Source organism: Brassica oleracea, chromosome C2 (assembly GCF_000695525.1).
Source record: "Brassica oleracea var. oleracea cultivar TO1000 chromosome C2, BOL, whole genome shotgun sequence".
NCBI lineage: Eukaryota > Viridiplantae > Streptophyta > Magnoliopsida > Brassicales > Brassicaceae > Brassica > Brassica oleracea.
The window spans coordinates 26,948,461-26,963,842 of NC_027749.1; the positions used below are offsets into that span (position 1 = coordinate 26,948,461).

Genomic DNA, 15,382 nt, shown 5'->3' on the forward strand with positions numbered 1-15,382 from the left:
CCCAAGATCATATCCTTCTGCGCAAACGCTTCAAGACTCGAATTTGTCGCCTCGAATTTGTCGCGGACCCGTTAAGGAAACCTTCTGAAAAGACAATCGAAGAAGAATCTGGGCTAGGGCTAAGAGCTTTGAATAGGGATGGGATGGATCATCGGTCTAGTCGACTCGTCGAACCTGTGATGATCTCCGAATCCACCGCCGACGCTACTACTTCCGATCTGATCTCGAGTTCTTCGTCAACAATGATATCTCTCTTAACTTTGCGATAAAGGAAGAAGGCCGACCAAAATAACTAAAAGAAGAAGAAAAGGTTTGGGACAAGACAAATGACGTGGAGAGACAAAATGTTTTGATTGGTTTTCACAGTTTTTTCATGTCAATCTCTCATGCATTTTAAAATCTGATATGTCATACTCTGGAAAGAACCTTGCTCTATTATTGTGTTGATTTTTCAGCATTAATACATAAGAGTTAGTTTTATATAAATTGTTTTTCATAATATATTATAAATCACATATAAACGGGGTTAACATAAACTAAGTGAGAATTTAAACAATATTACTTATCAGATAGTATATATCTTGAAATATATTTTTACATTATTTTTAATCAATTCAAATCTACTATCACGAAGCAAATCAATTGTTTCCAAAATATAGTATACTAGAGAGAGACCTGCGCCTTGTGCAGGATGAACGTTTATGACAATTAGCTTGTTAAATCTAGATTTTGGTCCGATTTCGTTTCAGTTTCTTCAGTTTTTCGGTATACAGTTTATAAAAATTAGCTACCATATATTTGAATCATATCTAGTTTGGTTCGGCTTATATATTATCGATTTTCGGGTTATTCGGTTTTATACCAAGAAACCATAATTATATTTATCTTTATAACAAAATTTTTTTTGCATGATTATAAATCAAATTTATTAAAACATAATTACATATTCCTTACTTTAAGTGTTAAATATAATATTTTCTGTTTTATTTAACTATTAAAACAAAAGTAAGAAAATAGTAAAATAGTAAAATCATATTATTATATAATTATATTTTAGCACAATATTTACCGTTACAAAATAATTTTATTTACTTTGATGGAAATGAGAGAAACAAATATAACATTTTTAACTTAAAACAAAATAACAAATTATTTAAATCAACGTTTAAATTATGAATATCATATTAATAAAATAATTTATGTATATATTAATTTTATAATGAAAAAAAATATATATATATATATATATATATATATATACATACATATATATATGTATACTAATATATTTAATTTATTGGTTTCTTCAGTTGGATCGGTTAATATACCGAACTATATCCATATACTTCGGTTTCTTAAAAATAATATCGGATTATTCGATATCACCAAATTGAAAACACTTTTTATATTTCGGTTCAGTTTGGTATTAATTGGTTTTGTTTTACCGGATTGAACATATAATGAAATTAAATATTTCGGGCTGATATAATATAGAAAATTTTCAAAACTGAATTAATCTTTCTTGAAGCAAAACTACTCATGAAGATCACAAAGACTCGTTCTATAATAAAATGAAGAGTTTTGGTAATCCAAAGTAAATGTTTTTACATTTCACTTGTAAACGTTCCTTCATAGGTAACTACTCTGTTTGCATGTGTTTATATATCTTTACTTTATCAAACTTTATAATTTGTTCGACGAAAAAAAAACTCTCTAAGACATGGCTTTTGCGTGTAAATTGAAACTCAAAAGAATAATAACAGCAGAGTAAAAGTTGTTCTACTGCAGAGCTTCAATATACAAAACATAAAAAAAAGGCCACCATGCATCCAGCCACACGACCGCTTCCACTGCTGAAAGTAGCTCGAACTTCTACTGACCCAATTGGGATTTGTTCCTATCAATAGCCACATGATCTTCAGTTTTAAAAACTCCAAAATGGCTCATAAAGTGAGACTACAACCTACGTTTTATGATACTCCATGACATAATAAGAGATCTCATCATGTGTAGCTCTAAATAGGCATGTTGATCAGATCAAACAACACAAAAACGCTTCAGAAGTAGTAATGAAACTGGTGCTAACCTCAACAGACTCAAGAAGTTCTTCCATTGTGTTTTGTACATCGTCAGTAAACTCATAGATAACTCTCTATAGTCGTATTTCAATATTTTTGTGTTCTGCAGTTTTTTTTAACAGAGACATATGCTTAAACATTAAAGCCAAAAATGATGGCTTCAGTCGCTGATGCTAAATCAACATCATTGTTGCTTAGACCATGATTATCACTGATCTTTAATGGGGGTTTTTAAACAAAATTATTGATTTAATTAAATCAAAACTAAATAAATGAAAGATAACTGATCCTTAGCTTAGGATTTTTGAGACCGATTTTAAGCGTGGTTTTACAACCATGTGTCAACACCTCATTTAATCTTTTTTTTCTCTCTTTCTTTCGTCTTTTAGTGTTCTCTGTTAGAGGAACGACGGACAACGATGACTCGATCGAATTTCATCAACGTTTCCTCCGTCTTCGCATTGTTTTTTATCTTCACCATAACTGACTCAGACTACGCCCTAGTTGACTCGACAAGGCTTAAGGAGGAGGAGACATGGGAGGCGTGCCGTCGACGCCGCAAAACACCGGCGGTGGTGATGATGTTTTCCGTGGCGGAGTATCTCATTACGAATTTCGTCGGGGAGAAATCGTTTCCCTTGGTGCTAGAGGTAGCTACAGGGAAAAGGCCTGTCGGATGATGCTGGTACGGTGCTTGTTGATTGGTATGGAGCTATTTGATTTCTGGAACAAGCTGCTCGAGCTTCCGTCGAGCTCTCGGTGGCCTAGCGATCGGGTTCACCAAGCCTGTGAGCTCTTCGGTTAGTCATTCCTCGTGCACAATGTGTTTAATTCTAGGGTTTCGTTGTGGATTTTTGATCTACGGTTACTGAAATAGAAAGATGTGTGTTGTCGAGTTGTTTGATTGAGCATTAGAGATGCTTTTTTTTTTTTTTTGCAGCGTAAAACAATGGATACACTAGGCACCTTGCGAAACTGTTGATTCATCTATCGTGGTGTTTGCAAGAGCTTCTTCAAGCTTCTGATGATGATCAGGCTTCTATCTATAAGAAAGCTGTTAATGCAATGTATATTGCATCCGTGTTTTTAAAGCAATTGATTGAGAATGGAAAAAGTGACAGCCTTGAGGAGTTGATCTATTTCTAGACGAGAGTAATCCAGTTCCTCATGGCTTTGTAATGGGTATTGATTCTCTCAAATAGCTCTTGGTAACTTTAGCCTAGCTTGAGTTGACTTATTGAGAGTGTATTATTGGCAGACCAAAACATCCAGAACTTTGTCATGCATAGTCTGCTGAGCTTCATTGGATCGACTAAAGTGAGGTACGTATGACATGCTTATTGTGTACTTTATATATACTTATCAATTTGAGTATCAAGTGTCACATTCTCCTGATTTTCATCATTTATTTGGCAAGTCCCAACTCGTATGTTCTACATTAGGAACTTCTGAACTTCATGATTGTTGCAATGTCGATACAGCTTCTCTCCGGCCAATCACCTGGACCAAGAGATGCGAACCCTTTTATTGATGCAGCAATGTCTCAGGTTACATCTTCATTAATTTTTTTCTTCATCTTTTGCATAGATTTTACCCCCGACCAATTATTGCTCCTTCTTTTGCTTCACAATTTATAGGAGAAGTCTCTAGTTTTTCTTGCTGTCAGAAGATTGCTACTTAATTATATTTTCCGTACCCCTCCAAATGCAAAAGGCTATTTGTATTCTGATGGAGATTCACCAGGCATTTTGGAAAGAGTTGGTTTTGCAGCTGGTAGGTGTTTTTGTTACATATTGTGTTCTTGACGTACATGTTAACCCTTTTCTATTGCTGTTCTGATACTTTATATTATCCGGCTTAGCTTTGTGAAAGGTTCCATGTATTCATGAGAAATTTTCTTTTGAATATGCAGCGACATTTGTGCTCTTGCCTTTGAACTATCTTGTAAATAACAGCGGTGACGGATCTAAACATCCATTAGCAGAGTGCAGCCTTCATGTTTTGCTTATCCTCACTAATTACCACAAGCCTGTCATGAGTGATGAGTCTTTGACGGATAAAAGTGATGACAGTGCTACTTCAGAATCAGTATCTAAAGAGCATGGCAATACCTTTAGCAAGGCTCTGGCAAATGCTAGAGATGTCGAATGTGAGATTTTTTACTTATTTTATCTTTAAAAACAAAATACTAGTAATTAATACAAAATTGAGGTTACATCTTTTTAAAAGATCCTCAATTAATATATATGAGATATTAGATTACTGTTTCGGTATGAGGTTATATTTTTAAAAATTGTGTTCAAATTAGATAATAACCCAAATATCCCAGATTCGTAATAATATACTCAAAAGTTATATATAATTGCACAAAATGTAGCAAAAATCAAGAAGAGTAAACAATTTTTAAAAGTATATTTAAATTTAAAATAAGAAGTTATTGCAAGATTTATTAGGTTATATTAATTTTTTTTTGATAAAATGTTTAGTTAGCTGGAGTTTTATTTCTTTTGTTTTAAATTTTGTTTAGTCACTTTTATCAATAACGACAACTTTATTTACTCGTATATAAACTTTTTTATTTAATAGTTGATGTTATGTATTGTGTAATATTATTAATTTATAGTTTTTAAGATTATTGCATAACAGTTAGTTTTACACAATTTTTTTTTCTCATAATATATTATAAATCTAAAATAAAATCTTGCAATAAATTTTTATTATAAATTTAAATATACTTTTTAGAATTGCTTACTCTTCTTGGTTCTTGTTACATTTTGTGACGTTATAAATAACTTTTGAGTATATTATTACGACTCTAGCATATTTGGGTTATTACCTAATTTGAACATAATTTTTAAAAAGCTAATCACATACCGAAACAGTAATCTAATATGTACTATATTTTGGAAATACCTGATTTGCTTCGTGGTAGTAGATTTGAACTGATTAAAAATAGGGGGATTTGCCAAAAATAACTCAAAACTTATTTTGAATACAAAAGTGTACCTCAAATTCAATCAAACGCAAAAGTAACCCCAAAGCCTAGTGAAATTACAACAGGCCCCTTATGAACAAACAAAAGACATGTATTCAATTTTACCATTATAACTCTCAGTTAGAGAAGACTTACAAAGAAGTCTTCTCTATGATGACTTCTTTGTAAGTCTTCTCTATGATGACTTCTTTGTAAGTCTTCTTGTTCAGTAGATCTTAAAAGTAATTTTATAATTTTATAAAAAATATTTTAATGGGTAAAAAATTGAAATCATGTAATAATAAACATTTCTCAATGATGTAAATTTAGTTCATCTGAAATTGAATTTCTTTCAACATAGATGAGTGAATGTATATTGGCTCATGAGTCATTGGTTTAGGGTTTGGTAACATATGTTATAGTATTGTATGTATCTTTAGGGTTAGATTCTGAGATCTTACCTTCATTTTTTTTCTTTTTCAAATTGACTCATATATGTTTAGTAACTATTTAATAACTTGATTTAAACACTTTCTAAATTTTTTTAAGAAAGTGTTTTTTGCATAGTTAATTGATTTTAGGACCAGAAAGACTCACAGAAGATTTAAAAAGAACTCTTCAGACACATCCCGCCTAAATTTTAGTAGAATTTATAGTTTCCGCTAGTGTTTTTAAACCCGGACCGAACCGGCGGTTGGACCGAGTTGAACCATGAACCGAAAATAATCCGGGTTGGGTTAACACTAAACCCAACTAAAATCGAACCAGTTAAAAACCCCTATCGAACCGTCAAAAACTCGAGAATCGGTGACCCAGTGAACCAGCCAAACCCTGTTTGTATATAAGCCAAAATTTTGTTAATGAAACAATTAATTTTTCTTTTTGTTAAGTAAAAATAAGATTTATCAAAGATTAATAAAGTATTGTCTCTCGGCTTTTTGTTTTGTCGTCTCTACAACTCATAAATTACAAGATTCATAAAAGTTTAATATTCACGTTAGAATATTGTTTTTGTCTACTTCTCACTTTTTTAAAATTTTATTCAATAATCACTTGTTTTGAAGACTTTAAATAATTGAAACATTTTCGTTTCTGAAATTTGTATTTTAAATATAACTTTTACCTAATGTGTATATAATTTTTTTTAAAGGTGATGAAGATTTAGAGTGATAAGATCTACGAATAAAGTTTAAATGTGCTTTTCATAATATTTTAGATTTTAATTGTTATTTTTAAGTTTTTCTACACATTATGGCTATTTAAACCTTTTATTTGATATGATCTATTTTTTTAAAAAAAAATTGCATATTATTTCTAAAATATCATTAAATTTAGTTTAATATAAGTAAACCTGAACGAACCCGGTTTAGACCCGGTCGAACCACAATGACCCATGATCCAAAAAATTCGGTTCGCTAGTCGGTCTGGTTTTAAAAACACTGGTTTCCGCCTAAATTTTGGAATAATTTAGGTTTCCCGCCTAAATCAAAATCTTTCATAAGTCTTCCATAAGTCTTCCAGAGAAAGTCTTTTCATGGATTAGATCTTAAAAATAATTTAAATTTTTTATAAAAAATATTTTCATGTGTTAAAATTTGAAATCATGTAATAATAAATATTTTTCAATGATGTAAATTTAGTTTATCTGAAATTGAATTATTTTCAACATAGATGACTGAATGTAGATTGGTTCATGAGTCATTGGCTTAAAGATTGGTAACATATGTTATAGCATTGTTGGTATCTTTAGGGTTAGATTAGAAATCTTATTTTCATTTTTTTTTCCTTTTTCAAATTGACCTATATGTGTTTAGTAACTATCTAATAATTTGATTTAAACACTTTCTAAGTTTTTTTAAGTTTAAAAAGGTTTTTTGCATAGTTATTTGATTTTAGGGTATAAAAGACTCACATAAAACTTAAAAAAAAGTCTTCCGGCACATCCCGCCTAAATTTAAGTAAAATTTAGGGCTCCCGCCTAAATTTTGGAATAATTTAGGTTCCGCCTAAATTTTGGAATAATTTAGGTTCCGCCTAAATCAAAGTCTTCCATGAGTCTTACATAAGTCTTCCATGAGTCTTCCATAAGTCTTCCATGAGTGTTCTGGATCGAAAATATTTAATCTAATTGGAATTTTTGTCTCCATATATAAAGAAAATTTACACATTCTCTTTCTTTCTCTCAAATGACTGCAACAAAAATGTAATGTTTCTCACTCTAAAACTCTCCAATCTCTCTCTAATCTCTTTGAACATCAAAACACCAAACTTTATATCCATTTCTCAATTTTTCTTATGTCTTCTCACTAATTTATCTTCTTTTTTCAGGTATTTTATTACATGATTCTCATCTTTCACTCTTTCAAAGGTAAATCTCTAAATTTTGGATATGAATTTATGTGTGTGTTTATATCTTAGATTCTAAAAAGCTATAGATTCAACATAGTGTGACTGTTTTGTTTATTTTGTAAGCATAAAATTTTCATTTTTGAAGTTTTTCTCTGTTTTGAAGTCATTTGAAATGTTTTTGAATTTGAAGGTTTTCCAGATCTGAGAGACTTTGAAAGACTTCTCAGAAGACTCTCGGAAGACTTCCCAGAAGCCTTCTTAGAAATTCTTCTAATGCATTTTATGCTATTATACTTCCCACGAAGTCTTCAGGAAGTCTTCTGAAGTCTTCCGAAGTCTTCAGCCTAAAGTGGTATAAATTTTGGATATGTATTTTGTGTGTTTTATATAGTATATTCTAAAAAATTATAGATCCAACCTATTGTGACTGTTTTGTTTATTATGTAAAAATTTATTTTTGAAATCTTTTCTATTTTGAAGTCATTTGAATGCTTTTGAATATGCAGATTTTTCAGATCGATTTTGGAAGACTTCTGGGATAATTCTTGGAAGACTCTCGGAAGACTCTCGAAAGACTCTCGGAAGACTTCTTGGGAAATTTTCTAATGTATTTTATGCTAGAAGACTTCTCACGAAGTCTTCAGAAAGTCTTCCAAAGTCTTCTACCCAAAGTGGTACAAAGAGATGATGTGAAGTGGAGTCCAAGCTTATCTATGTTGAGGAATAATATCTAGCTGTGTAATAATTTTGTTGTGATTATGGTCTTTTTATGATTTGTATGTGTAATATTTTAGTTGTGAATTATTTTGTAAACTTTAAGAGATGTTAATCAAAAGAATGGTAAATATGTTCATGTTTTGCCAAAAGTATTTGACTTCATTAAAGCTATTGATGCAACATGCCAAAAATATTTTAATCATTCTACCCCACACATAACAAAACACAACAACACAAAAACTTAGTAAAATTTGCTAAAACTAAGAGAGAAGACTTCTCAAAAAACCTTAGTCAAATTCACAAAATATCAAAATTGAATTTTAAGTGAAAGTTGAAATTTTAAATCTTGTGGAAGTTAAAAATTGTATCTTATAAGGAAGATAAAACAAACACAGAACATCAAATTAATAAAACAAAATCATCGGAGAAGACTTCTTATGAAGTCTTCTACAAGTCTTACAGAAGACTTCTCTGTTTAGCTAGAAACATTATTAAACATCAATGTTTGTAACTTCATAATTATCACCAATTAAGTTATAAATTCGACTCAGTAGTCCCAATATTGACTAATAAACATGAAATAGTAAAAAGATATTAAAAATTCATTTTAATTTTGGATAAATTTGAAGTTTAATAAAGATTTACGTAGAAGACTTCTTTTGCAGTCATCCACGGAAGATTTCAAAAGAAGTCTACTCTCTGTAGACTTCAAAAGAAGTCTTCTATTTAGGTCATTTTTGCAATTGCAAATTTACGAAGGAAGACTTCTTAAGAAGTCTACTCTACAGAAGACATCTTCGGAAGTCTTCCTTCGTAAATATTGGCTTACTCCAGGTAGGTCATTTAGAAGTCTTCTCGGATAAACATGTTACTTTTGAATTTGACCGAAGTTAGTCAGAATTTGGACTTTTTGTAGAAGATTTCTAGGGAAGTCTACCTGGAGAATACTTCAAAAGAAGTCTTCTCTGAGTCTTCTGGAAGTCTTCTCAATGCCGCAAGAAGTCTGCTGGGTTACTTTTGCAATTAACTATATTTGACTTTTCGAGAGAAGACTTCTTTAGAAGTCTTTCTGTCGGATAATTTCTTTCTTCTGTCGGATAACTTCTTTAGAAGTCTTCTCTCGCGGGCAAAGTTTTGACCAAAACTCATAATTAAACTCGAGAAATTTGACTTTTTGTATAAGACTTCCTTAGAAGTCTTCTACAAAAAGTCAAATTTCTAACCAACTTCGGTCAAATTTAAAAGTAACATGTTTATCCGAGAAGACTTCTAAATAAGTCTTCTCTGGGAATTTCAAAATTTTTTGTTTACAGAGGAAAATTAGAAGACTTTTAGGGAAGTCTTCTATTAAAAACACACAAAAGGTCAATTGCAAAACTAACATATGCATTGACCAGAAGACTTCTAAAGAAGTCTTCTTCGTCGAACAGATCTGAAAAATAAAATGTAGTTCGCGATTTCATACCTTGAACTCGTGAGATGACTTGCGTGGTTTCTCCAATCACCCATAACTTCACCACAACAACTACCTACTCGTTAATCACCAAGAATCGTAAGCTTATGAACCTTACATAATTTGTAATCAAAATCTTCAGATTTTTTGAGAGAAAGTGTAAGATGTGTAGTATGTGTGGATAGGAAATGAGAAAGGATAAGAAAAAATCGAAACTTTAGGGCATTAACACTCTCAATTTGGTAGTTCATGGTGGTTGAGGTATTGATGTCAATAGCAAAGTTGTAAGTATTTGGTGAAGATGAGGATGGTAAGGTAAAAGTCTTATTTTCGAAAAAAAAGTAATGGCAATTTAGTGAATAACTAGAACTTATATGGTGAATAGGACAAAACAAAGTTTCAAAAAAAGCATAAGTTATTTTTGTGTTTGACTTGAAATTTTGAGTAATTTTAGAAAGAACCCAAAAATAATGCAAGTATGTAACAATACTATTTCAAGACATACTATCTCATAAGTAATATTATTTAGAACTCTCACTTAGTTTATGTTAGCCCGGTTTATATGTGATTAAGAGGTTTAATATATGATATATTTTGGGCTCAACATTATATTATTTTTAAGAATGCATAGAAGGTAGATTGATAATTTATCGTTGATACAATTTTTTTAGTGGTTTGTATAGCTTAGTGTAACGTAGAAGACTAATATATAGTGTATGGTTAACCGGTTAGCATGATAATCGTTTATATAGGGCTCACTAAGTTAATTAAATCGGATAGGCATTGATTTCTACAAAAATTAAGAAAGGTGGCTTGCATTTGATGATCAAGGATGGTTAATATAATTTATATCAAAATTTATGTGCCAATTTAGTTTCAAAAAAATTATGTGCCGATTAATGTTGATTAGTATCGGCTAGAAGGATAACTAACTTATAGGAGGGAAGTGGTTATGCAAAAAATAAGGAATCTACGCGATAAATATGAATGGTCAATCATTTCAAATTTTTATATGGATAATTATATTTATCACTAATTTAATATCTTATTAGCCTATTTTAAATTTAAATGACAACTTTTGATCGATAGATAAAAAATAGGATAGATTTATCTAAGTACTTAGATTTTTTTCTTTATATCTAAAACTCAACGATCATATGCCATTCTCTGATAAAAATATAGAGAAACATTTATGTAAAATATATATGATTTTCTCTGATCAAACATTCATTATAACTTGTTTGGTTCCACTTTTGGTTTGGTTATTTCAGATAATTCGGATAATATCAGATATTTCATGTAAAATATCAAGTAATTAGGATGATTCAGATAAAAATTCGAATTATTTATATAGTTTGGATAAAGTTATTCGGTTACTTTAGGATAATTTGGGTAGTTTAGATTTTTTTTTTTAAACAAAAAAAAAAAAAAAAAAATCTAAACTACCCAAATTATCACATGTTTTCAGATAATTTTCCAATTATAAATATATATATATATATATATATATATATATATGTGATTATGTTATATGTATATGAAAATAAAAGAACCTGTATTTTCAGGTATCTGTTTGTTTTTTGGTTCAGTTATTTTAGATACAAAGATAAAAACTGTTTTGGAATCTGAGGGTTTTGGTTCAGTTTCGGTTATACTCGTTCGGTTCCAATTTTTCCAGGCTTAAATTGTATATAAAGAAGATATGGCTGTGAGAATTTATTGGGCTAAAAACTATTTAAGCCCATTCATAAACCCTATCAGATAGCTGTCTGAACGAAACTCAGATTTTGTCGGGGGAACTCAGCAAAAGACTCAAACGAGCAAAGAAGTATCGGGAGAAAAAGGAAAGTAGAACGTAATTCGAAATGGGGATAGTAGCTGCGATCGGAGTGTTATTGCCATTCCCTTTCTACTGGTGGCTATGGACGAATCCTCAGTCATGGGTCAATCTCTGCGGCCAAGGAAAAGACCCTTCCACGGTGATGGCACGTGTGTCTCACGTCCTCAAGGCTGCTCAACTCCTCTCTCTCTTCTCCGTCGCCTCTCTCTCATGGCCGCCTCCGCTTTACTTCTGGCCCCTCATGGCCTTTGGCCAGTTTCTCAACTTCAGGTCCCAATCTCTTTGTCCTGGTTCTGTCTCAGTTTGTTGGATCGAAATCGAATCGAAAGCGTAGATATTGATGGAAAGTATTAATCTTTAGTCCACCCATTGTTCGCATTTGTGTCTAATCTCTAGTGGGTTTGTTAAAGTTTGTGTCTTTTTCAAGTTTCAATCATCGTATCTGGTCTTGTCTCTTATATCGACTGCTTAGATGAAGTTATATTGTGTTTTCTTAAAAAAACAAGGTGACATCTTTGCAGGGTATATCAACTGTTAGGTGAAGCTGGAACATATTACGGTGTACGATTCGGGAAGAACATACCTTGGGTTACAGAGTTCCCATTTGGGGTCATCAGAGATCCACAGTATGTTGGGAGTGTCATGTCTCTGTTGGCTTGCCTCTCTTGGGTTCCGTTCCAGTACATTTTCCTCTGGTGTCTCGGTTATGTTTTCATGATGCTAGTCGAGTCAAAGGAGGATCCCAGTGCTCGTGCCAAACCCATCTCCTGATGTCTTGGCATTACACACTAGTTAATAGAGTTTTAACTCCCACGAAAGTCAGGTCTACATTTCTTGTTGTTTTGATTGTTTCTGTTCTCAGCTTTGTACCCAAACTAATTTTGTAGTTCCACGGACAATGCAGCTAGACTTTATACATTTTGTTGTCAAAAAGTTATTGGAACAAAAATATAAGATATGTAATAAATATAAACCAGTAGTGAAAATTTGTAATAAACAAAACCTAAAGCTTTTGTCTGTGGACTCGCTAAGCAATTATTAAGCAAGAATAATACTTTATAAGTTGTTTGGATCCGTTCTGTTCATGTATAGTAATCATTAAGCAAGAGTAATACTTTTGAAGTTGTTAAATTTTCTACTCGTTCATGCAAACAGCGGGTCTCACAAACAACCATCTTACTAGTTGCTTCTGACCAAGAATGCATATCCATGGACCTAGAATGTCCAAGAAAGAGAGAATAGTTTGACACTTTGCTGCTTAGTTTCTTATTTAGTTATGTGTTTGCATTTGTTGTCAAACTAGGTATTGGAGATTGCATGAAAATGATTACAATGTTACATTTTCAGTACCGGAAGGGATCATATGATCTACTCTCTCTCTCTCTCACATATGCCAAGTTCAATCTAAAAAAAGACACTTAACAGAATTTGAAGCTAAGCTACTTGTCGGTTTGATTCTGTTGGTACAGTTTCCCGGTAACAGCTGCTGCTAATGCTGCTGTGAAGTTAGGATCTTTTGTCAAGGAAGACGCCATTTGCTCCACCAAAAGTTTCTGAACTTCTGGAAAATCTACTCTTGATGGGCTTGTCACTTTCTTGGTTTCAGTCAGATCAATGGTAGTCACAGGCTCAGCCAAGCTCCTACTTCTGTTGGCAGCACCAGGAGAACGGTTTAGGCCACTGTTTGAATCGATTTGTGATGGCATTGGATGGTTATGTTCACCCTCATAAGTTGCTACCAACACTGATTGATCCTCCACACTTCTTTGAACCTAAAGACAAAACAAACATAAAATCATAATCAGATTAATATGCCTAACAGCAATTTCTATTGATTTTTTTTCTTAATCTTGATTAGTAGTACCTTCTTTTTGACAGAACAGCTTGGAGCACAAGCACATTTGAAGTAAGCTCTTGGAGATGGATTATCTCTAGTCACTTTCTGTCCATACTTCCTCCATTGATACCCATCTTTCACAACCTATAAGCAAGAACTTCTATGATCAATAAACTATATATATTTTTTGAAGTTTCTATACAGAAGCCTGCAATCACTCCTTTAGTTCCTGATCTTGTTCTTGGTGCTTGTCTAAGAGTATGAATGTTGTTTTTACATAAATGACATTTTTTGAAAAAAAATTGTTTAAGACTACATATGTTTTTAATTTCAATGCGAAATTTATTAATTTTTATGCAATGTGACTATTATATCATGCGTCTATCTTCTATTGATTAAAATGTTATTAGATAAAAAATTAATGATGTTTTTTATTTTAAAATATATAATATACAATATTTTGTTAATTTGCGTGCACAAAAGAAAAAGTTATTTAAAAAAACTGAAATGAGTGATTTTATGAAAAACTTACAAGGGTAGTGTCAGAAGCTTCGGTCTTGTAATAAACCCTCGAGACTTTCTCCTTCACAACAGTCTCTTCTCTTTGCTTCTTACACAGATACTGATCATCCTGATCCGTAGAGCTACTCTCCGACACTCCACCGACCACCGCCGAACTATTTGCGTCATCTCTCGCTGGAGATTTGCGTTTCTTGGGAGGACTGACTTGGTCTCTCTCGGTATTGTTAACATATTCCATAAGCTGTTCCCTCAATACGTTGTACTTGTCACACATCAAAGTTAGCATCTCTGAGAGCTTCTTGTTCTCAGCATTCATTCGGTTTAATTCATCCACTAAAGCAGTTGTCTGCAAATAATATGTATGTATATTGCATGAATTTAGTAACTAGGTGTATTAACATATCCATTTTTTTTTGTTAAAATCACTCCTTTAGTTCCTGATCTTGTTCTTGGTACTTGTCAAAGAGTAGGAATGTTTTTTTAAAATAAATGACATTTTTTGAAAAAAAATGTTTAAGACTAACATATCATAACTTTATACGACCTAAAATTTGCTGTTACAATCATATCATGAAGTTACCATTTTTTGTCAAAATACTAGCAAGTTTTTTTTTCAAGTTTCTAAACTTAAAGTATATCTAAAAATCTTTGTGTGTATACATATATATTTTATATGTGCCTATGTAAAGATATTTACGTATGCAAAACTATAGATTGTTGCGATCGTATACATGAAAATCGAAAAAAAAAAAAATATATATATATATACATGTGTTCATAAAAATGAAGTACTAACAGTTCGAAATCGGATTCTGTCTACAAAGTACTTTGAAAAACCAAGGCTAGGGGGACTACTTCAACACTGGTTTGCAGCCCATGATGGGCATATTTAGATTGATTCCCGCTATTTTTTATTTATGCATTGTACATAAACATTTTTGCTTTAGATGATCAATAAATTTAACATTTCATAGATAAAAAAATACTAACAGTTTTCATGAATATGTGTTTTAAGTGAAACTTTCTGAAGATGTATAGGATCAACAATACAAGAGAAGCATACCGTGGAATCTTCTTCAACTCGCATACGCGTAACACCAATAGTGAGATCTAAAGAAGTATCGACCAAAGACGATGGGTACTGGTCCATGGATGTTAAGATTGTGATGAATCTTCTTGATTATTGAGTGTATGTATATGTAAGCTTAGAAAGAACGTTGAGAGACTCGTAGTAAGAGTTCGATCTTATTGACTTCTTCTTTTTTCTCTTCTGGGATTTGTGGAAGAAGGAATGGTTTTGATTCCTATATATAGAGAGAAGTATTGATAGGAAACTCGGTGGAAAGAGAGAGCAACATGTGCTGTTTTCATTTTAATGCAATAAACTAATGGTCTTATCATATTCCTTTTACTTTTAGTCTTTAGACTCTCGACTCGTCTTTCTCGGGTCCACAGTTGCACATGCATTTGGTTCAATCTTTATTAGCACGCAAGTGCATCTCCGACGTACACCTCTATAATTTTCTTTAAAATAGAAATCTTTATTGCAGAGATGAAAATGCTCTAATGTATACTTTTATAATAAAATTCTTCTATTTTAGAAGAAAATATA

The 15,382-nt window shown here is 31.8% G+C and overlaps 2 protein-coding genes and 1 pseudogene across 2 annotated transcripts; 1 reads left to right on the forward strand and 2 right to left on the reverse strand.

The window, feature by feature from the left end:
• Positions 1-2,113, reverse strand: part of LOC106323883 — a 3,580-nt pseudogene extending 1,467 nt beyond the window's left edge.
• Positions 2,114-11,250: 9,137 nt separating this feature from the next.
• Positions 11,251-12,434, forward strand: LOC106327895 (phosphatidyl-N-methylethanolamine N-methyltransferase). The gene is made up of 2 exons (XM_013766199.1): positions 11,251-11,681; positions 11,933-12,434. Exons 1-2 carry the CDS (start codon positions 11,437-11,439, stop codon positions 12,180-12,182), a joined length of 495 nt encoding a protein of 164 aa, XP_013621653.1. The 5' UTR covers positions 11,251-11,436; the 3' UTR covers positions 12,183-12,434.
• Positions 12,435-12,650: 216 nt separating this feature from the next.
• LOC106327894 (probable WRKY transcription factor 40) lies at positions 12,651-15,058 on the reverse strand. Its single transcript, XM_013766198.1, has 4 exons — positions 14,834-15,058; positions 13,781-14,116; positions 13,276-13,392; positions 12,651-13,183 (listed from the first exon to the last, which is right to left on the reverse strand). Exons 1-4 carry the CDS (start codon positions 14,918-14,920, stop codon positions 12,851-12,853), a joined length of 873 nt encoding a protein of 290 aa, XP_013621652.1. The 5' UTR covers positions 14,921-15,058; the 3' UTR covers positions 12,651-12,850.
• Positions 15,059-15,382: the final 324 nt, after the last annotated feature.